We start from the raw sequence: 19,661 nt of genomic DNA on the forward strand, positions 1-19,661 counted from the left end.
TGTTGCTTATATGCCTCATGAAAATGACTTGGAAATGGCTCCCCTGCTCTTGTCAATTTAATAATATAAAATATCTAATATGAAATATATTTTTTATTTGTTAGTAAAAATATACGGATTAATAAATAATAGATAGATAAGAGGGGGAAATGGCATCTTATCAAAAGAAGTCAAAATTTATTGACTTGACTTGTTGGTTGTTGAATTCAATCCTAAGCGATCTCCTGTGCCTCTCAACCGCTCGATGGCCCTTTGCCTTCCACTTGATGGACGAGATTAAAAGATTTCATCACCCACCCTCTGCTAGCCAGTGAGTGTGATTGCATATATCTTTCTCTGCGTCCCACCTTTCGGAGCGTTGGATACACTTGCGCCCGATCTGGATTCGTGCGTGTTTTGATCCGACGGTGATGTTTTCCACCGCATGTACCATACTCTGCTGTGATTCATATCGGGTGAGATAGTATTTCGAAAGGCTGCTAAATAAATATGGAGGGGAAGCGCTCGAAAGCTCTTCATCCCTTGCGCTCGCTTCTTCACTCTCTTCGTGACATGGCAATGGAGAGAGATGATTCCATGGAGAGAGGTGAAGGGAGTCCTCTGATCCTGCTGGTAATCACTTCCTTCTTTCGGGTCGCTGCATTTTTCAATCCTTTGCTTGATTTGTTGGAGTGGAAGTGTCTAGGTATTTTGTTTCATTTTTTTCTCTAGATCTCAGAAATTTGTGCTTGATGCATTGTGAACTGGAAGTTTAGAATTGAGTGATTTGGGGAACCCTAAAATGTTATGTGTCTAGTGAATCAGGTATATTGAAATGAGAATCCCCGAATCCCTCTGCCTGGTAAGCTCGGATGAGGTGTAGTGACTTAAAATGCAAGCAATGCTCTTTGATGAGATTGAGGATTGGATTTTTGATCTGATAAGGATTCCTGCGAAATCTATGTCTTTGTAGTATCTTGACAGTTTAAGTTTTTATTTTTGTTTTAAAGTAGATCTACTTCGGATCCAGAGAAGTAGGACATCAATACCCTATGATGTAACTTGGTACTCAAGAAAGCAAATTCCCTGTTGTGCTGCGTTAATGTAAAAGATAGTTTCTAGCTATAGCCACTTTTTGTGACTCTCAGAAGGAATCTTGCAGGCGATGTTTATTCTTTCCTTTTTATCTTGTCCTTATGTCCTCTACAAAGAAATTAAATTAGTTAAAAAAATTGATTGCTTATGCAAACATTGACATCCTCTAGTTTGATAGCTCATGAAGTTGATATTTTATATTTCTAGATCTGCTCCTTTTCCTCCCCTGGAGAGTCAGCCTTTGATTAAATCACTCAGTTTGATTTTATGTTTGTTGTTTTTGTGCTTTGCATTCTTTGTCTGCTTTAAGCAAAATGATTCAGTAATCTTTGCAGTGAACCAGATGTTTTACTAATTTAACTACTCTTTCAGAGTTCGGAGGATGAATCTAACCACCATGGTCCTCACTCGCATCATAAGCCTAGCAACTCAAAAGCATCAGCTATTATTTTGGGTAAGGTTTCAAGTTGAATTATTGTCTTCAGCATTCTTACAAATTATTATCTCTTGATTTTCCATTTCCCATGATAACTTTCAACTTCACAAAATTCTTGTCTTTCTAGATGCATGTGATCAATTAGCATTATCAACTAAATTTTTGTTAGATGTATATATCAAAGCCATAGATATATATTCATAGAGAGCTACATTTTTTGATTATGCATATGTCATCATGCAGGATTTGAGTACTTGGATAGTGTTGCTTTTAATGGTATTGGAGCAAACTTGATTGTTTACCTTCATACTGTTCTCCATGGAAACAATGCTGCAACTGCAGCAAATGTGGCTACTTGGAGTGGGACATGTTTCTTAACACCATTGTTTGGAGCTATTGTGGCTGATACCTACTGGGGAAATTACAAAACAATATTGGTCTCCCTTATAGTATATCTCATAGTAAGATTTAAGCCCTATATCTATGTTCCTGAGGGATTGCCTCTTTCAGAATTAAGCCCTATATCTATGCCAATTACTAATACACCTTTCTTGTTGGGTAGGGAATGGTCACCGTCACTTCCTCCGCCTTTTCTGCAACATCAAAGTCCTTTGATTGTGAGGGAGGCTCGTGTCATTCATCCAGCACCTTTCTATTTTGTGGGTTATATCTTGTTGCAATTGGGAGTGGAGGAGTCAAGGCAGCTCTACTCCCTTTTGGCGCAGAGCAATTCGACGACGAGATTCCCTTAGAAAGAGAAAGAAAGGGCGCCTTCTTTGGTTGGTTTTATCTTTGCATAACCTTAGGAGCACTTACCTCAGGAACCTTTATTGTATGGATACAGGAGAATATAGATTGGGGGCTTGGCTATTGCATTGCTACAATCTGCATGGCTGCAGCTTTAGCAGCATTTGTGTTGGGCACACCAAATTTTCGGCGACGATTGCCAACTGGAAGCCCCTTGGAGAGCATTGTTCAGGTAATGGTTGCCTCCTACAAAAAGTGGAATGCAGAACTTCCCAGGGATAGCAGTCTCTTGTTTGAGATCAATAAGATCACATCTGGTGGGCAACAGAAATTGCCACATACAAATGAGTTCAGGTATTTTCCTATAGTTATCTTTTTCCTTGTGTAAAAGAATTGAATTAGATAGTTCCCATCACACATTCTTTATAAAATAGCTTTAGAAAAAACATAGATAATATTTTTTATATAAAAAATACAACTTTTGACCAAGGAAAAACAACAAAAAACATCATATTAACAACTATCTTGAGAAATATATTGAAAAAAATTTCTTTTGATTTGTATGCTCTTGTTTTCATCTGAATTGCTCTATGGTGTGTACTCTTCTTTTTGAAAAATGACAACATTATAGTTGGATATCTATCTGGTTTGTTGTTAATATTAGTTATTAGGACAACAAAAGCAGATTACTGATAAAATCTCTTTGGAAATGAATTGGATGAATATGCTCCAGTTGAATTCTTGAAACAAAGTGATGACATTAATAATGGCTTTTCCTTCTTCTCTTCACCGGCAAAAAGGATAAAACTCTGACTAATGTTTTAGGTGAATACGATTTTTTCTGTTGTATGTCTTGTATTTACAAAATTATTGTTACTACCCAAAGTTCTTGCATCCCCGGGGGATAAACCATCAATATATACGTCCACCTACTTAACCAACATATACCTCATTTAGACAGTCCAGTAGCTTTACTTGTGCGGGCTTTATATATAAAAGATGTAGCATCTGTTTTTTAAAAATATTTATTTCTGCAAACCAAATGAGGCTGGAATAACCAATAACTTTTTTCTTCAAAAACTCTAATTCTCTCCACAGAATTATACTAATCAAGTTTGAAAGTGATTGTCTGGCAACTTTGGATCAAACTCAGCAACTTAATATTTTGTTTGTAGAATTTGGAGGGTAAATGTTCTATTGCATATGTTATAAGGGGATAAATATATGTATGCATAGGACTCGTTCTAGGTAACCTAAACCAAGAGTATCAATGTGGAAAATAAACATGTGACAAATGGCAACCCTGTTAACTCTAATATCTTAACTCTATTCAATATCCATTTCTTTCCATTCATTTGATTCTTCCTTGGAATTAAGGAAAGATTAAAATCATTCCAATTTGTATCATGTGCTCAGGTTCTTAGATAAAGCAGCTACAATGTCTGCCCTAGATTTAAAAGATGGTTCTCGGCAGAGCTCATGGAGTCTGTGCACTGTCACTCAAGTAGAAGAATTGAAGATGTTCCTGCGACTCATACCAATATGGGCTAACAGCATTGTCTACGCGGCTGTATTTGCTCAAATGTTTACTACTTTCATTCAGCAAGGTAGCACAATGAACCCCAAAATCGGGTCATTCTCGATCCCACCTGCATCCCTGTGCTCCTTCGAGATCATAAGTGTCATGGGTTGGGTTTTCGTCTACAACAATTTCATTGCTCCAGCTTCGAAGAAGTACTTAGGAAACGGAACTGGACTTTCCCAGCTGCAGCGCATGGGAATTGGCCGTTTCCTACTGGTCCTGGCTATGTTAACAGCTGCTTGCAATGAGAGCAGGAGATTAGCGAGTGCCAAAGCTGGTGAAACCTTGAGCATCCTGTGGCAACTCCCACAGTTCTTCGTCCTGGCCAGCTCGGAAGTCTTCAATAACATCACACAACTAGAGTTCTTCTTCGCTCAGGCACCTGACAGGATGAAGAGCATCTGCACAGCAATGGTTCTGTTCTCAATGTCTCTAGGCAATTACTTGAATTCCTTCATCATCACAGTTATAGCCAAGGTAACATCGGGCGAGGGAGAGCTGGGCTGGATCCCAGACGATCTAAACAAAGGCCATCTGGATTACTATTTCTTGGCACTGGCAGGCTTATCGGTAGTGAACTTTTTTGCGTATCAATCTTTGGCAGGGAGCTATACTTTGAAGAAAGTCATTTCGGAGAGTTAAAAGAGGGTTTGTAACGATGTTGTGTGGAAAAAATTATGCTCGTCTCAGATGTTTTTTTCAAAAAAGTTTTTCATTGTAAAACTTTGCCTTACAAATGGCTGGTGAGCAGCCGTTTTGGACGGATTTAAAGGGAAGGTCATCAAGATGCATTTTTCTATCGATTTGTAGAAAAAGACAAAATTTATAAAAATTCAATTGGTCGAAACAGATGAGTTATTAGATGCGAAGGGACGATGGCGGCCATCCCTTGCCTTCCCGCCGCTGCGCTGCTCCCTCTGACCTCCATACGGCCTACCAAGTTCCTCCTCTGCCGCCGCCGCCTCCGCCTCCGCCTCCTCCGCTCCCCGTTGTTTTCTTCAGCATCTTCGAGTGGGATCCCAGTGACCTGTTCGCGGCCCGAACCATCTCTAGAGGTCGTGTACAATGTGCGGGTCGAGCGAGACTTGTCGCCGGAGAGGATGGCGGAGCTAGGCGTCGACAGATGGGCGGTGTGGAAGTCCGGCGCGCGGTCCCGCCTCCCCTGGGAATGGAACGTGGACCAGCAGGTGTACGTCGTCAGCGGCGAGGTCCGGGTGGTTCCCGAGGGTGCCAAGTCCGGCGAGCGATACATGAAATTTGTCGCCGGCGATCTTGTTCATTACCCCAAGTGGTTTGGGGCCGACCTTCTCTTCGACGGCCCCTACGAGGAGCGTTACCGCTTCCTCGCCCCCGGCGACGATTGAACCAATTCCAAACCCTAGATTTTTTGAGGCAACTTTTGGAAATGGAGAACTTGAAGGGCCTGTTCGAAAAATAAAAAATCTTTTGCCAGCTTTAATAATAGATGTTAGTTCCATGTAAACTCATCAATAATGAATGCTTGTCGCACATTTTTTTCTCTCTTTATTGTAGTATCTGATGATAATAAAAATAATAATTTTAAATTGATAAAAGTTCAAATTCATAATATCCATTTGTAAGATTTAATAAAACTAAATCAAATGTGATAAGGCAACCCTTAAACGGCCGAATTCTCATATCAAATTTGATAAGGCAGGCAACAACGGTCGAAATTTCAAATTCATCCCTCTCCTCTCCTCAGGCCTATATATATATCCTTCCCTTAACCGATGCTCCCTTCTCCAAGGCCAGGTTGGTCAAAACCCTAATCGAGAACACAGCGATCGCAGCAGAGGAGAGAAGAAAAGGAAGCCATGGATTTCCATAGCATGCCCAGGCGACAGCTTCAAGCACTATGCAAGCAGAACCGCGTCCCCGCCAACATCACCAACGTCGCCATGGCCGACGCCCTCCATGCTCTCCATGTAGTAAGATATCTTCTATCGCCTATATTCTTTGCCTCGTCTTTATAGCGTAAATCAATTCGTTTGATTTGAAACATCAGGCTGGATCGTTGGAGAACGCCCAAGAAGCGCTTCAGGATCTGACTCCCCATGTGCCCTCTTCGCGCAAGGCTGCCTCACGCCGACGACTGCATGCGGAATCGATGACTCTTGATTCAATAGAGACCAGGGAGCAACCCGCTAGCCCCCTTCCTCGGGCTCGTCGTGTGACTGTAAAGGCCTCAGAGATCTGGCGATTGGGTGTTGAAGGAGAAGAAGATGAAATCGAGGAGGAGAAGAAAGAAACCGTCATTGAGGCCACGCCGTTAACGGTTACGAAGTGCAGCTCCATGAAGCCGCCAACGAGGAGGCTAAAAAAGGACGTTGAGGCTAAGGAAGAAGAGCCCACGGATGCAATGAAAACTCCGGCCTCCCTAACTGGCAGGCGGATGGCGACTAGGAAGGTGGCTATAACCCCAGTAGCGGTGGATCAAGAGGACGGAGACACAGTCGTTTCAGCTAGGGTTACAGCTCGCCGTAATAAGATTACGAGGCAGTCTACTAGGGCAGCGACAGAAGATAGTGCCACGTCCACCGTGAGGAGGAGTGCAAGGATTAGGGCTAAGACGGGGGAATCTGCTGTCAAGATCGGATCTTCGTTCCTAGAAGTAGAACTGGAACAAGGTGGAGAAGATGAAACGACTTTGGGCAATTACTTCCTCTGTTTTCAAGGCTTTATCTTTAATCTAATTACATACCTTCTGTGTCGATTATAGGCATGGAGATCAGAAATGCTCCGATAGAGGAAGTAAAAAATGGTGAAAAAGATTGTGATTTGGTGGCCGTTGACACTGTTGTTCCACAGCGTTCTCTGGAAGAAGCTGCAATAACTCCGAAAGATAAAGAATTTGCTGCCGTATCTGTAGGCTCAGATCAAAAGCAACTGGACAAAGGTGAAAATGAAGGATCATTTTGGGTCTATTCCTCTATAAATTTTGCGTCTTTTTTTTTAAAGAATCTTAGAGCTTCATCCTGGATTTCTCTACAGAGGAAGTTGATAATCACTGTGAAAAAGATTGTAATTTTGTGGCAGTTGGTGCTAATATTCTGATCAATAATCTTGAAGAGAATGGGAAAACACCAGATGCCGAGTCTACTATTATCGAAAAGGAAGTGATGGATGTGGCTACAAAAGAAGTTGGTGAAGCTGCTGAAATGGCTCCAAAAGCGGAGGAATTTGATGATGCGAAAGAGTTGGGAAGTGTGGCACAACATCATGAAGGTAAATGGTACTCTATTAAGTCTTGTTTCTGCACGATTCCATTTAGTTTTTGACGAGTGATGAAGAAGAGGAACTGATGGATATGAATACAGAAGTTGATGAAATAGCTCCAGAAGTTGAAGGATTTGCTGATGAGGAGTTGGGAAGTGTAGTCCAACATCATGAAGGTAAACGAGGACTCTATTAATCCTTTTATCTTCACGTTTCCATTGTTGTTAGCCACTGAATCGTGGTAATCTACGTGCGTTTTAGGTGTTAAAATCAAAGATAACTTTGATGGAAATGAAGATGAAGTCTGCATTGATAGAGATCGAATTGTGGAGAGTGGAGCAAATGATGCTAATGAAGAAGAGGTGATCCAAGAAACTGAAGCATCCATTGGAGAACTAGTGCCTGAGACCGATTGTGAATTCAAAGCTTCGCCTGTCCAAGGGATCATAATTTCTTTAGAGAACCTAGTGATAACGAAAGATGATGTAGCTGAACATACCGAGGAAGAAGAGGATGATGAAATCAAATGTGCTACAGATGAAAAGGGCAAGTCTGAAGAGATTGACCGTGACGATGAGATTCCTGGTGTAGCAGTAAATTCCATCATCCAGAATCAGGTTCCTTCAATTCCTGATTCTGACAATGAGGTAAAAGTAATCGACTCTGATTCGCAAGATGAGGTTTCTGCTATTCCTGCCGTCAATGCTGGTCGCGACGATGAGATGCTGGAAGAAGTAAAAGAATCTGATGAAATCTCAGCCAAAGTTGAAGAATCCCCTGCTAAGCCAACAGGTGAAGCCATTGACACAATTGAATTTCAATTTTCTGTCGCAGACAAAGAGAATGGCATTTATTCTGCTGAGTTGAACACACAAGTGGTGGTAAATGATAATAAGGAGCAAAATGTGCTAGAAAACTTGAGCCTCAGAAAGCTGAAGAAGGTGTACAAGGAGAAGATAATAAGCAATGTCAGCGAGGTATTGCTAGAATCCGATTGTTTTTTGTTGTATGCTTATAATTTCAGCCTTGAGATTAATCATAATAAGAATCCTCATGTTTTTGTTGATCAGGTGGAAACAAAGAGACAAGATGTCAATCACAACGTTGTCTAATGAAGGCCAAGCTGTTGATGATGATAGGAGAGCTGAGACAAGTTCAAGAACAACGTTTTTGTCTTTTATCTTTTTATTTTGCTAAGAAACCGTGGTTCCTTCAGCACTTAAATTTTTTATCATTTGGAAGTGCAATTTTTGTGTGCTTCTTTTCTTTTGTCTTGATTGAAAGAAGTGCTAAATGACGAAGCACTCAATCTCTGTTATTGAGAAATGATATTGGTGTAGTTGTTCTTCGCCTTGGTTACCATAGAGCTATTCAAAACAATATAAACTTCCTACAATATAGAATAAAGCATGTTTTTCCAGCACAAGGATCAAAATGCATTGAATGCCAAAACAAGTCAAACATACTTCGTTTTTCAGTGGTTTTTCTGTCCTATTTTTCGTTTATTGTTTCTGATGCTGAGTCAGTTCTATAGATACTGCGCCTGGATTCTTTCTCTGTTCTCCTCCCACCAAAGCTTCGCATTAACCTCCGCAAATCTTTCTCGACTGCACAAACAACGTGTTAGAATTGGCTGTTATGGTTGCATTCTGTTTTGTGGATCCATTTCCATTACCTGAATCGTACACGCCGGAGATCTCGAGTGCCGTCGGCGAGCTCGCGGATGGTAATGAACACTCCTGGTTCGTCTTCCTCCACCCACTCTGTTATCTCCATATCACTGGCGTTGCTGATGGAAATGGAAGCTTCGTCCCTGGACGAGGTGGTGGTCCTTGACGCGTCCACCGAGGAGGTCTCTGCCCTGACACCGGAAACTCCTGCTCCGTAGTGGAGGTGGTGGGGGAAAAATTGCTCGGATGGATCCGGCACGAACGGATAACACACCCCTTTCCCGGCGGTGGACGTCAAAGGCGGCCGGTTTGTATGTCTGATGGCGCTGCGGTAATCTTTGCCGGCTGAGCTTTCCCGTATCGAGCCCACCCTCGAGTAGAATGACTCTCTCTGAAATATTCAGCACTTCGATTTGGAATGCAATTAAGATTCAGTAAGGAAACAAGGGATTGTTCAAACCTCGCTGCCGTCGTCGGATCTTGGTGGTGGAGACAGAGCTTGGCGGTTGAATCTTTGGACGTTGTAGAGCTCCATGATCCTGTCGTAGTTCTCTCCCCACCACCTCTGTGCTTGCCACTTGTTGAACATTTCCCGGCTACACAAACAATTCGCCATTGCTTCAGAGCTGAGAACGCAATCCAGTGATCAGAAGTTATAGTGAGGTTATGGAACCCCCCGAACCTGAATCGTATGCGCCTGAGATCATTGCCGGCGCCGCCAGGGAGCGACACGAAGGTTATGTGCACCCCCGGTTCGACCTGCGCCACCCACTCCTTGGGCCGCCCCTCGTCCTCCAGCACCACGTTCCCCAGCGCCGCCGCGACTGCATCGGCACCGCCGCTGCCGGTCCACCTTGCGCTGCTCCTCGCCTCCTCATAACTCACGTCCCACGCTTTCGCACTAGCTGGCCGAAGGGGACGTCGGTGGTGGCTCCGCGCGACAGCAATCATCTCGCCGTCGTCGAAGTAGTGGTGCGGGTGGAAGCTCTTGCTCCGGAACGACGAGCTCCCTCCTCCGCCTTTGCACTGGCGAGAAGAGCCAGAAACCTTCAACACCATGTCCTTTATCTGTAGACGAAGATCAAACTCACGATTCAATTCATAATCAAGCTGTTAATGCTCTGTTTCATGAATGAACATTGCTGTTAACAGCGGAGGACCACCACAGAGTGCTCCTGTTGCTTCACTTTATTCCTATCCCCATTGTTACCGCCAAGGGATCTCTTTCCCCATAGAACTCCTCTCCTTTTTAAAAAGACCAGATCGAGGCCTCCGCCATCATCTCTCTCTCTCTCTTCTCTCTTTCTCTCGAGCTGTGGCATGGAGAGAAAGTGAGATGGGACCTTGCCTTCGTCCTCTACCTTGACCAAGCTTTATCCAATTTCGAACTGCACCTCGCAGTCCACAAGCTTGTCATGCTTGCACTGTTCTGCTTTGACAGCCTTGGTTCATTGATCGCATGGTCATTGTCACTTTTGCAGCAACTCTGTTCACCCTCTCTCACTGTCTCACACACGCCCTGTGGCTTTTCATTTGGTTCGAATTTGGTTTTAAAACTGAAATTTAGCGTATGAAGAAAGGAATTGAAGGTGACCTGAGAGGTGAGGCTTTTGCTGGCCTCTTTGTTGCCGGCTGAGTTGGTCACCGCATCCTCTCCGCCGTCGTCCAGGCCGTGCTTGGAGCAAGCGATGCACGCCAACATCTCGTCTTCGCCTAGCTTCTCGATCACCTGAAAACTAAACTTTGGTCACAAAGGAGGGAGAGTCGCTCTTGCCACTGCATGTCAAAGCCCACGCGCCCCATTTAATGGTGACGCAGTGCACGCACCGCTCGGGCTTTGCCAGGATTTAATGATCACTCGGAGAAGACGACGACGGCAAAGGAGAAGCTTGTGATAGGAACAGTGCAAAACAGGGGAGGCAGGATTAATGATGCACGCACGCGTTGTCCGAAGAGATGCTAAGTAGACTGGAGGAAGCAAGCTACGCACCACGCAGAGCAGAGCCAGGCTTTTGCTCCTCTGCCCCCTCTCTCTCTCACTCTCTCATTGCTCACATAGTCACACGCCATGGATGGAAGATTAAGCTTGATCAGAAGAAGTATGGCAGACAACAAGACAACAAGGCGACAACAAGGCGGCGCAATTAAGATCCGTCACTTGTTTGGTCGGCATCAGAAGAAGCCAAAAAGAAGTGCGGAAAAAAACAGAGTAGCCGAAATTGAAACTGGAAAATCTCACCTAAATCTCGATTCGTTCACTGCTGAATGAAACGCCTGCAGCACTTATTCTTGAGGAAGAGGAAGGTGATGGATTAAGAGTAAATGCGCCGGCGGCGTGCGTGCTGAGCTCGAAGCGGAAATGGAGCTGTTGGTCATGTCTGCGTATTTTAAGGCATGCAACTTCATCTTTTCCGTCGTCCAACGTTTACCCGCACATTTCACTCTTTACCCCTCATAACTTTGAAACTATAATTCTACCCCTTAAACTCTTCATATCATTAAAAAAAAATTTACTTATACTTTAATCGAGTAGGATTCTTTTTGAGCTTTGGTACTGCTCTTCCTGCTTTTACAATCAACGAATGCAATTAATCAAATCCAGAGCTAATTGAAATTTCGAAAATATTAAACTTTTCTTGTTTGAAGAAAAAAGAGACAGAAGAAAATAAAGAAGGAAAGTGAAAGGAAGGAAAAGTAATTAAAGAGAGGTGAGGCAAATGGGAGTTGCAGTAAACAAAGTTACAAGCACAGCGCATTAGAAAAGGCAGGCTTTGTTCTTCATTGGCGATGCTGTAAAGATACAGGCTTTCGTTAAAGCACTTCTTCATCTTCTTCCATTCCTTCTTATTCTTATTCTTCTTCTTCCATTCCAAGAAAGGAATAGCTCATTGCCCCCGCAAAACTTTAGCTTTTTTTTCTTCTACCTCCTTTTTTTACTCGTTAAGTAAAGTACCATTGGTCGGGTTAATTATGGTAGAAGAATGGGCATTGATAAATTTGAAATATAATTTATGTAAAAACGTTTATTTATTTTATTCACTGTCCCTGTATTTGGGGATATCGTTGAAATTTTGTCTTCAATATTTTCTTAGATTAAAGGTGAAGGATGTGTACCAGCCATCATCCGCCACGCGTCGGTACCTTCGCCGTCCGTTTCCCTTAGTCCTCACTCACCCCGCCGCTTCCGCTCCTTCCTCGCCTCGCTACGGTTCACGCGGCGCGCGCCGCCTCACTTCTCCTGCCACGCGGCTGCGAATCCTTTCTATATATACACCGCCGTTTTCCGATCAAGTGATCTCGCCGCTCCGGTGCTCCGCCTTCGTCCGTCGCCTGGTTATGGAGCCTTCCACCTCGTCCCTCCTCGCTCTTCGCGACCAGTCCTTGCGAGAGTCCGTTGCTCCACTCCCATGCCACTACGTCGATGGCTAATAACCCCAAACCAATGCCTTCCCGCATCCGCAATCTCCCGCCCGCGATCGTCGCCGTTCTCCGTCACATCGGCTGATTCGATCCGCCCGGGCGACAAGGTAATGAATTTTTAGAAGAAAAAAGGAGAATGATCGAGCCTTGGTCATCGGTTCATTTTGTAGATTAGAAAAGGGTTTAAAAAAAAAAAAATCCTTTCTCTATTTTCATTTCTTTTCCTCTAGGAATGGGACTCGTTGACCTCCAAGTTCGCAGAAGCTGCGAACACCCCCTTGCTCCTCCTCCAACTCCCCCAGATCGTCCTTAATGCACGCAATCTTCTCTCAGGCAACAAATGCCGCCCTTTTTTCCGTTCCTTGGCTGGTAGACGCTCTGTCTCTTTGGAGAAAAACGATTTGTTTTGCCTGAACTACCATAGAGATTGGAATTGGTTGTTGTAGGGTATGCATCTAATCATTGAATGCCAGCACAGTAGTTGGTGATCGATAATCCTCATTCCTATGCATCTAATCATTGATTGATAGCACATGTTATGTGGTCTACTTTTGTTCCATCTTTCCCTGACAGCATCCTTCCTGGAGTCATCTCCTTCATTCTGACTGCTACAACTGTTACTTGACTCACTTTGGTAAGCTATGCTCCTTAATGAATTTTTTTTTTCTTCTGAACATGTTGATGCTCCGGAGATAGCCTTCCAATTAAAATTTGAGTTTCATGATCTTATGCTTAGCCAACCGATGGGAAAATGAATTTGTTTAGTGACCGAAATAAAGAAGTTATCCACTTTCATAATTGGATTTGGGCACAAAATAATGTCTTCTAATTAACCAGAATGTCAAAAGTATCAAGTAGTTTCTTTTTTCCTGATTAAGGGAAATTTGAAATGAGGCCAAGTGAGAATCTCTGACTAAAATATATCAACTGGGGAGAAGTAGACGAGCAAATGTTGGATGAAGTAGGTTTAGGTAGAGTAATCTGTTCAATGTTCAGTGGTGGGGTATGAACTATGTAGCTGATGCCAAATAGATAGGACTTGAGGTTCACTGCTGCTGCCTGCTACATTTTGTTCAATTGTTCTCAAAGTCCATCCTTGTTTAAGTTCAGACCACCATGATCAAAATTAATAGAGTTTTGGATGGTCTAGGTGAAACAAATAATTCTCCAAGTGGTTGGACCAACATACTATATCCACTACATTACCATAAAACCCCAAAAATCAAGTCAGATTTCACTAGTTCTCTAGGTGTACCTTCGTAATTGGACTATCTTTTAGGATTTTGGCTGATGAGGATTTTCAAATCAATATTGACATCCAATCTAGAATAAGGTTTTTTCCCTACATGATTTATTTTCTGAACAATATCAGAATAATTAATATCAATCTGGTTTTCTTTTGTTGAAAATTTAAATGGGAGTTCTTTGGTATCAATTCACTAGCCTAGGTGAAAAAACTAACCTATTAACTTACGAGGCACAACCATTGATCCAAAATGCTTAAGCCTAGGTTCTTTGTGTTCCACTCATCTAAGCTTATGAATTCATTATTAATCCATAATTCTCCATATAAGTCTAATCTAGGATATCATAGTCTCCCCACTGAAGTCTTAATGTTCTCATCAAGACCAAAGTTCTAACTCATAGCCTATAACCAGCATTTGGAGGAGTAATGGTGGATCCGGGATTACATAGGCAACCATTTTTAATACCCCAACATCTGTAAGATTAGGTTCTCTCTCATAACAGTTATCATGACTCACCTGAATGTGAGTATTGGTCCATTTACTAGTCTGGCTTCACTCTTGGTCTAAAATGCTTATGCCTAAGTTAATAGTAGACTCATCTAAGCTTATAAACTTTTTATTATTCCATAATTCTCTATGTAGGGATAAACTAGGATGCCATATATAACAAATACCTGAATTCATGTGGAACAAGAATAGACTATGTGCAATGTTTATTCAACAACTGGTTAACAACGGGAATAAAAGTCTTGAGATGGAAGGCACCTAGCAATATTAAAAAGTGACTGAGAAAAGAAAGATGCTAGTTCATCCATATTATTTTGTTTTAATTTGTTTCTCAGTTGTGACTATGTTAACCTGATGTTATGGTTCAGTAAAAAATATAGGAAATTCACTAAATTACAAAAATATGTCTAAAATATCAGGAGCTTGCTAAAGAAGAATGGCATGCCTGTTGCTATTGCCTGGTATTGCTATCACTCTAATTTTTCCCAGGCATTAATATACTCATCCTAATGCTTTCAATCTTCCACTTTATTTTACTGATGAACCCTGTAAATATCTTGTTCTGTACTGATTCCTCCATTCTCTTGTTTTTTTACAATAGGCTTTATTCATTAGTTGGACCTGAAATCATAAGACAGTGAAAGTATATTTCTTATTTTTGCCTTACATTTTACGCAACTTTCTTGTTTTTAAACATTTATTTTTCATTCATATTATTCCTACAGACATTCTTCCATCTTGGTTTAAAGGTATATGTATAGGCTTTAAAGGTACATATAGGCACGGATTGGCAAACTTTCTGACAAAGTGACAAGGATTGTAGGTTCACTGTCTGGATGGACTGAAACCCTCCTTTTCATGTGGATGCCAGTTTCACAGATGGTAATAATAATTTAACTTAGTTCTTTATATGTCTTTCTCCGATTATTTTGACCATTGTGCTTGTAGATGATTTGTTTGTTCTACAGTGAACGAAGAAGTACTTTGTTTGTTATTTATGATTTCACGTGATCAATTTATCTTCAAGTGCTATTGCTGAAAAGGTCTTTTGAGCTTGGTAATTGTCTGAATTGTAGGTTCACTGGTTCAGCTTGAGCATCATTTCATCAGGGCCGGGGAAACCTATTCTGCTTGCATAGGTAAGCTTCCATTCTGTTGCGCTGTTATCGTGCGACGGTTCTAAATTGTATCATTATCATTAACTTTAACCTTCTGGGCTGTTCTAGTCTCAATACCATCAGCAAGGAGTTTTTCTTTGGAGCAACCATTGGATTGCTTCTTTGTATAGGTATCAATGGTTTGTCCTTTCTGAACATGTCTTCTGATCATTTGATTGTGTCTTGTGCAAGCATTTCTTTTGTGAGTGGTGATGATACTTTGGAGAGATTCAGTGGCCTATGGATACCCTTTAAGATCCATGAAAGAGCTTATTTTTTGGACCATGACAAAGTGATGACTGTATGTCCATAATAAAAAGTTTAACCTACTTTGATAGATTTATTATGAAATTTTAAGAATAATAAATCTATCACGTTTTTTTTCTTAATAAATTTGCCCATAATAACCTATTTAAGGGACTTGTTTGCTGTAAGTATATATAAAAAATGACAACTAAATGCACAAATATTGTGAATCGTGAGATAGATAAATTGATTAGACAATGCGTTAATAAATCTTGGTGGAAAATAAATGTCATAATAGATTTATTTTAGAATTTATAAAAATAAAATATTAATTCTAATTTTCAAATCTATTTTTTATTTTTTATATTAAAAAACAAATTTAATTTTTTAATATTTAGTCCATTGTCTTGGTTTCAATAAGCCAGTTGGGCGACATAGCTGCTGAGGGCCTGAGGCTTTTCAAGCCAGCCAAATTGGGTACAAACTAAAAAAAAAAAAAAAAAAAAAAAACCCATCGGGTACATTGTAAAGAAATATTTATGGGGCCATCAAGCAGTCTCCCTAAACAAGTGGTAGGCACTTCTATAATTAATGCATTTTAAAATATAATTTTAATGTTTTTAAATTTATTTTTGCCCTTTTTAAAGGTAAAAAAGGAGGTTATAAATAACTTGAGATTATTTAAAATTATTTAATTAATCTAAACCGAATTTAAAATTAATTTCAGTTTAAGTTAAACTTGATTTATTTAAATATTATTGTTTGAGTTTTTTTTTTATATTTGTAATGTTGTTTGGATGGTTAATAAGTTGACTGTTATAAATTTGTTTATGATGGATAAATTTAATATTATTCATTAAAAGCTATAATTTTTATATTATATTAATAAGCTGAATATAAATTTATTTAAAATAAATAATTTAAATTTATTTATTTAGTTGGACTTAAAGGGTGATAAATAAGTTTTTACCGAGCCAATATAATAAGATTTATTAAACTCTTAATTATTGACATAGTTGACTGGTCGTTCGCAGGGTCGCAGCCCAAGGGGCTAAACTAAAGTCGGTGGCTGCTTTGGTTACATTTACTGGACTGAAAAGAAAATTCTAAAACATTTTGGAGCCGTGGCTAAAAAGACTGCTGACATATCCGCTCGTGATTCCATTTCCCGAAAGCAACATCCTGTACACTTCCTCTCTTCCAGACGCCGACCATGACCACCTCTGCCTCTCCCTCCTCTCCCTCGCCTTCTACCTCTCCCACTCCCTCCATCACCATCCGCCGCCAGAAACTTCCCTCCTCTCCACAGCCCGAGGACCACGACCATCTCGCTTCGGCCGACCGCTCTTGGCTCGGCGATGCAACCGTCCAAGACCTCGACCACTTCGCCAACTCTCTCGCCGGCATCAAAGCCAAGGGCGTCCGTCCGGAGCTCCTCGGATCCCTCCTCTCCCACTACGCCTCCCGCTGGCTCCCCGAGCTCTCAGGCCGCACCGCCCCCTCCCCCGAGGAGAGCCCCACCGCTGCCTGGCTCAAGAAGCGCTTCCTCATCGAGACCCTCGCCTCCGTCCTCCCGCCGGAAAAGGCCGCCCTCCCCGGCGACTTCCTTCTCCGCCTACTTCGTGCCGCCAGCTTGGTCGGCGCCGACCCGTCCTGCGTCCTCGCGCTGGAGGCGCGCGCCGCGGCGCAGCTCGACGAGGCCTCCCTCAAGGAGCTCATGATTCCCGCCTTCAACCACACTAGCGGAACTCTCCTGGACGTTGCCATGGTCCTGAGGCTCGTCCACCGGTTCGTCAGGGCCGACGACGGCAGCCCCCCTGCAGCCAGGACTGGCGCTGCCCTCGCCAGGGTGGCCAAACTCGTGGATTCCTACCTGGCCGAGGCCGCACTCGACTCAGGGCTCACCGTTGCCGCCTTCGAGGAGCTCGCGAGCTCGCTTCCTGTCCACGCCCGCGCCATGGACGACGGTCTCTACCGGGCCATCGACACATACATTAAAGTAACTCCATCCATCCTCCAATTCAACCAAAATCTTAACATCTCATTTCTTCCATTTTCAATGTTTACTCTAGAATCAAGAAACAACAATTTTGACCCAAAAAAATAGAATTATTGCCCTCAATTATTTGATCTGCAACTAATCCTGTCCTCAAAGAATCATCGCCATGGATTCCAAGCAGAGGAGGTAACAGTATTATAATACTCCTCTGTAAACCCTTGTGTTTCACCTTTTGCGCAACAGACGGCCGCTTTACTGCTCGCCTGTGACACTTGGTTTTAGTTTACTCACATCTTTGTCGTATAATCTGTTGATCATCTGCTTTAGCATCTTGCGTTATTGTGTACACTTGTAAAACAATTAAGATTAGTTTATTCTATATTTTTGTTTTTATCTTGGCTTTTTACCCTTGTCCTGTTCTTTCAAAAGGACCACAGGACCAGATGAATGTAGCTTAGCAATTAATTTCCTACGTAAACAGCAAGAAGAAGAATGTACAGAGGAACAGTAAAGAGTTCATCGCATTTCCAACCTTCAGCTATCCTTTTCTTTGCAATCTTATCTGCCAAGCAAGCTGTTTCGGGACCATATGCTTTTCTTTCGTTTACTCACTGCATGATTAACAGTGGGATTTACTGAATGATCGGAGGTAATTGATGGCAGGCTCATCCGGGCACCAGTAAGCAGGAGAGGAAGACGCTGTGCCGTCTGATCGACGCGCGGAAGCTTTCGTCGGAGGCGGCGCTGCACGCGGCGCAGAACGAGAGGCTGCCGGTGAGGTCGGTGATTCAGGTCCTCTTCGCGGAGCACAGCAAGCTGAGCCGGCTCGCGGAGTGGAGCGGGTCCTTTAACTGGTCGTCGACGGGGAGGAGCCCGAGCGAGGCGGCGGCGGCGGGGCGGTGCCAGTCGAAGCGCGAGACGGTGCCGCAGCAGCAGAATGAGGTGCGGCGGCTGAGGGACGAGGTGGCGAAGCTGCACGCGCATTGCCACGCGTTGCAGGCGCAAGTGGATAGGCTGGCGAGCGCGCAGAGGAAGAAGGCGGTGTCAAGGAAGAAGGGGTGGCTCGCGTGCTGGTCTTGTTGGTTCGGGAGTGGGGATCGTGGTGGTTCGGAGGCGGTTGAGAAGGTGGACCGGTCGGAAAGGAGCGCGGAGCGGCCGACGCCGGCGCGAAGCAAACAGGGAAGTAAAATTCTCCGAACTGCCTCTTTGTAAATGTAGATCTCCTCAAAATTGTGCTTGTTAACCTTATTTTTAAGGAATTGTCTACTGTCTAACTTTTTCAAGTGAACTGTCCATCGTTTTAGAAAGAGACAAAAATCCATTTTAGGAAATATCTTATAATTTTTTTATCAAAATTAATTAAAATTTGCAATATCTTAATTTATTGAATTAATATAAAAGCTGATGATTATGAATTATTGTTATAGAGAAATGATATGCTGTAAGGAAAAACAGTAGAGAGAAATGATATCCTACGTGAAAAAAAAGGGTACGAAGTCTCTTATTAAAAACTCTAGCTTCACAGGCAGCGGAGATCGGCTTGTATATTCGTTTTTCCAATGTCGCGCTCGTTTCTTAAGATTTCCCTAACTGTCGTTAGGATATGGCTAGCCCGTTCCACCAATATTCATTTCTGATCGATTTGGAGATCTTAGGTATTGATCTCCTCCTCCTTTAGAAGGATGTAAGTGATCCCAAAAATTCCTTTTGCCTTCTCTGTCTCGTCCAAGTTTAGTGTTCTATCGTTGCCGTCTCTGAAAGTGACGAAGTAAGTTTGTCTTTTTCCTCAATTTTAATTATCAGTTCTAATTTTTTTTCCGAGTGTTGACGTGTGTATCAAAGTTTATCTACTTTTAATAGATTTATAATGTGTTTTGCGGATTTGTGATTGGAAATTTTGTTGTTCCTGTATCTATGGCCAGATTTAGCTTGTTTGAATGGACTTTAGCTTTTGGGTACTTTGCCGGCTGATTTATCATTTACTATTATTTTTTTTATCATTTATTGGGTAATATTTTACTTGGTCATTCTGTGATCAATATCTTTAATATTCAATTAGGTTTACTAATAATTTTTTGCATTAACTAATATGAAAAAAATTACAAAACAAAGGAACAAATATTCAGGTCTGCTAGTTGTTCATCAACATCTTTCACTCAAAGAAGTATGAATGATGAACAAGGTGAAACTCCTCATATATTATATTATTATGGATTAAGAGTTACTTTCTAGACATCATGGAAGGAAATCAATTTAGGAAGGCGATCTTTTTCATGTCCAAAATTTATAGTAAACCTGCTTTATATAAAATTGTTTCAAAACTAATTGTATTTATATGT

The 19,661-nt window shown here is 42.0% G+C and overlaps 5 protein-coding genes across 22 annotated transcripts; 4 read left to right on the forward strand and 1 right to left on the reverse strand.

Moving 5' to 3' along the window:
• The first annotated feature begins 499 nt into the window (after nucleotides 1–499).
• Nucleotides 500–4,638, forward strand: LOC121989115 (protein NRT1/ PTR FAMILY 8.3-like). The gene is made up of 5 exons (XM_042542962.1): nucleotides 500–612; nucleotides 1,447–1,528; nucleotides 1,754–1,971; nucleotides 2,073–2,611; nucleotides 3,674–4,638. The coding sequence occupies exons 1-5, from the start codon at nucleotides 553–555 to the stop codon at nucleotides 4,479–4,481; spliced, it is 1,707 nt and encodes a 568-aa protein (XP_042398896.1). The 5' UTR covers nucleotides 500–552; the 3' UTR covers nucleotides 4,482–4,638.
• A 76-nt stretch (nucleotides 4,639–4,714) lies between these two features.
• LOC121991424 lies at nucleotides 4,715–5,203 on the forward strand. The gene has a single exon (XM_042545428.1). It carries the CDS (start codon nucleotides 4,715–4,717, stop codon nucleotides 5,201–5,203), a length of 489 nt encoding a protein of 162 aa, XP_042401362.1.
• A 398-nt stretch (nucleotides 5,204–5,601) lies between these two features.
• On the forward strand, nucleotides 5,602–8,469 carry LOC121989116. Of its 4 annotated transcripts, none has more exons than XM_042542963.1 (7): nucleotides 5,602–5,788; nucleotides 5,866–6,487; nucleotides 6,580–6,756; nucleotides 6,852–7,085; nucleotides 7,178–7,252; nucleotides 7,338–8,053; nucleotides 8,147–8,469. In XM_042542963.1, the coding sequence occupies exons 1-7, from the start codon at nucleotides 5,675–5,677 to the stop codon at nucleotides 8,186–8,188; spliced, it is 1,980 nt and encodes a 659-aa protein (XP_042398897.1). In that variant the 5' UTR covers nucleotides 5,602–5,674; the 3' UTR covers nucleotides 8,189–8,469. The 4 variants fall into 4 exon arrangements, with proteins under 4 accessions (XP_042398897.1, XP_042398899.1, XP_042398900.1 ...); XM_042542965.1 differs by having other exon boundaries at nucleotides 7,181–7,252; XM_042542966.1 differs by having other exon boundaries at nucleotides 6,897–7,085.
• LOC121989119 (protein BREVIS RADIX-like) lies at nucleotides 8,445–11,188 on the reverse strand. Of its 4 annotated transcripts, XM_042542983.1 has the most exons (7): nucleotides 10,986–11,188; nucleotides 10,574–10,831; nucleotides 10,341–10,475; nucleotides 9,429–9,814; nucleotides 9,207–9,342; nucleotides 8,752–9,137; nucleotides 8,445–8,683 (listed from the first exon to the last, which is right to left on the reverse strand). In XM_042542983.1, the coding sequence occupies exons 3-7, from the start codon at nucleotides 10,446–10,448 to the stop codon at nucleotides 8,605–8,607; spliced, it is 1,095 nt and encodes a 364-aa protein (XP_042398917.1). In that variant the 5' UTR covers nucleotides 10,449–10,475; nucleotides 10,574–10,831; nucleotides 10,986–11,188; the 3' UTR covers nucleotides 8,445–8,604. The 4 variants fall into 4 exon arrangements, with proteins under 4 accessions (XP_042398917.1, XP_042398916.1, XP_042398915.1 ...); XM_042542982.1 differs by lacking the exon at nucleotides 10,574–10,831 and having other exon boundaries at nucleotides 10,986–11,187; XM_042542981.1 differs by lacking the exons at nucleotides 10,341–10,475; nucleotides 10,574–10,831; nucleotides 10,986–11,188 and adding an exon at nucleotides 9,910–10,304.
• Nucleotides 11,189–11,903: 715 nt separating this feature from the next.
• On the forward strand, nucleotides 11,904–18,605 carry LOC121989117 (coleoptile phototropism protein 1-like). Of its 12 annotated transcripts, none has more exons than XM_042542973.1 (7): nucleotides 11,904–14,563; nucleotides 14,646–14,669; nucleotides 14,744–14,802; nucleotides 14,997–15,059; nucleotides 15,147–15,208; nucleotides 16,358–17,322; nucleotides 17,986–18,605. In XM_042542973.1, exons 6-7 carry the CDS (start codon nucleotides 16,537–16,539, stop codon nucleotides 18,532–18,534), a joined length of 1,335 nt encoding a protein of 444 aa, XP_042398907.1. In that variant the 5' UTR covers nucleotides 11,904–14,563; nucleotides 14,646–14,669; nucleotides 14,744–14,802; nucleotides 14,997–15,059; nucleotides 15,147–15,208; nucleotides 16,358–16,536; the 3' UTR covers nucleotides 18,535–18,605. The 12 variants fall into 12 exon arrangements, with proteins under 12 accessions (XP_042398907.1, XP_042398911.1, XP_042398913.1 ...); XM_042542977.1 differs by having other exon boundaries at nucleotides 11,904–12,800; XM_042542979.1 differs by having other exon boundaries at nucleotides 11,904–12,273.
• Nucleotides 18,606–19,661: the final 1,056 nt, after the last annotated feature.

This window comes from Zingiber officinale, chromosome 6B (assembly GCF_018446385.1).
Source record: "Zingiber officinale cultivar Zhangliang chromosome 6B, Zo_v1.1, whole genome shotgun sequence".
NCBI classification, from domain to species: domain Eukaryota; kingdom Viridiplantae; phylum Streptophyta; class Magnoliopsida; order Zingiberales; family Zingiberaceae; genus Zingiber; species Zingiber officinale.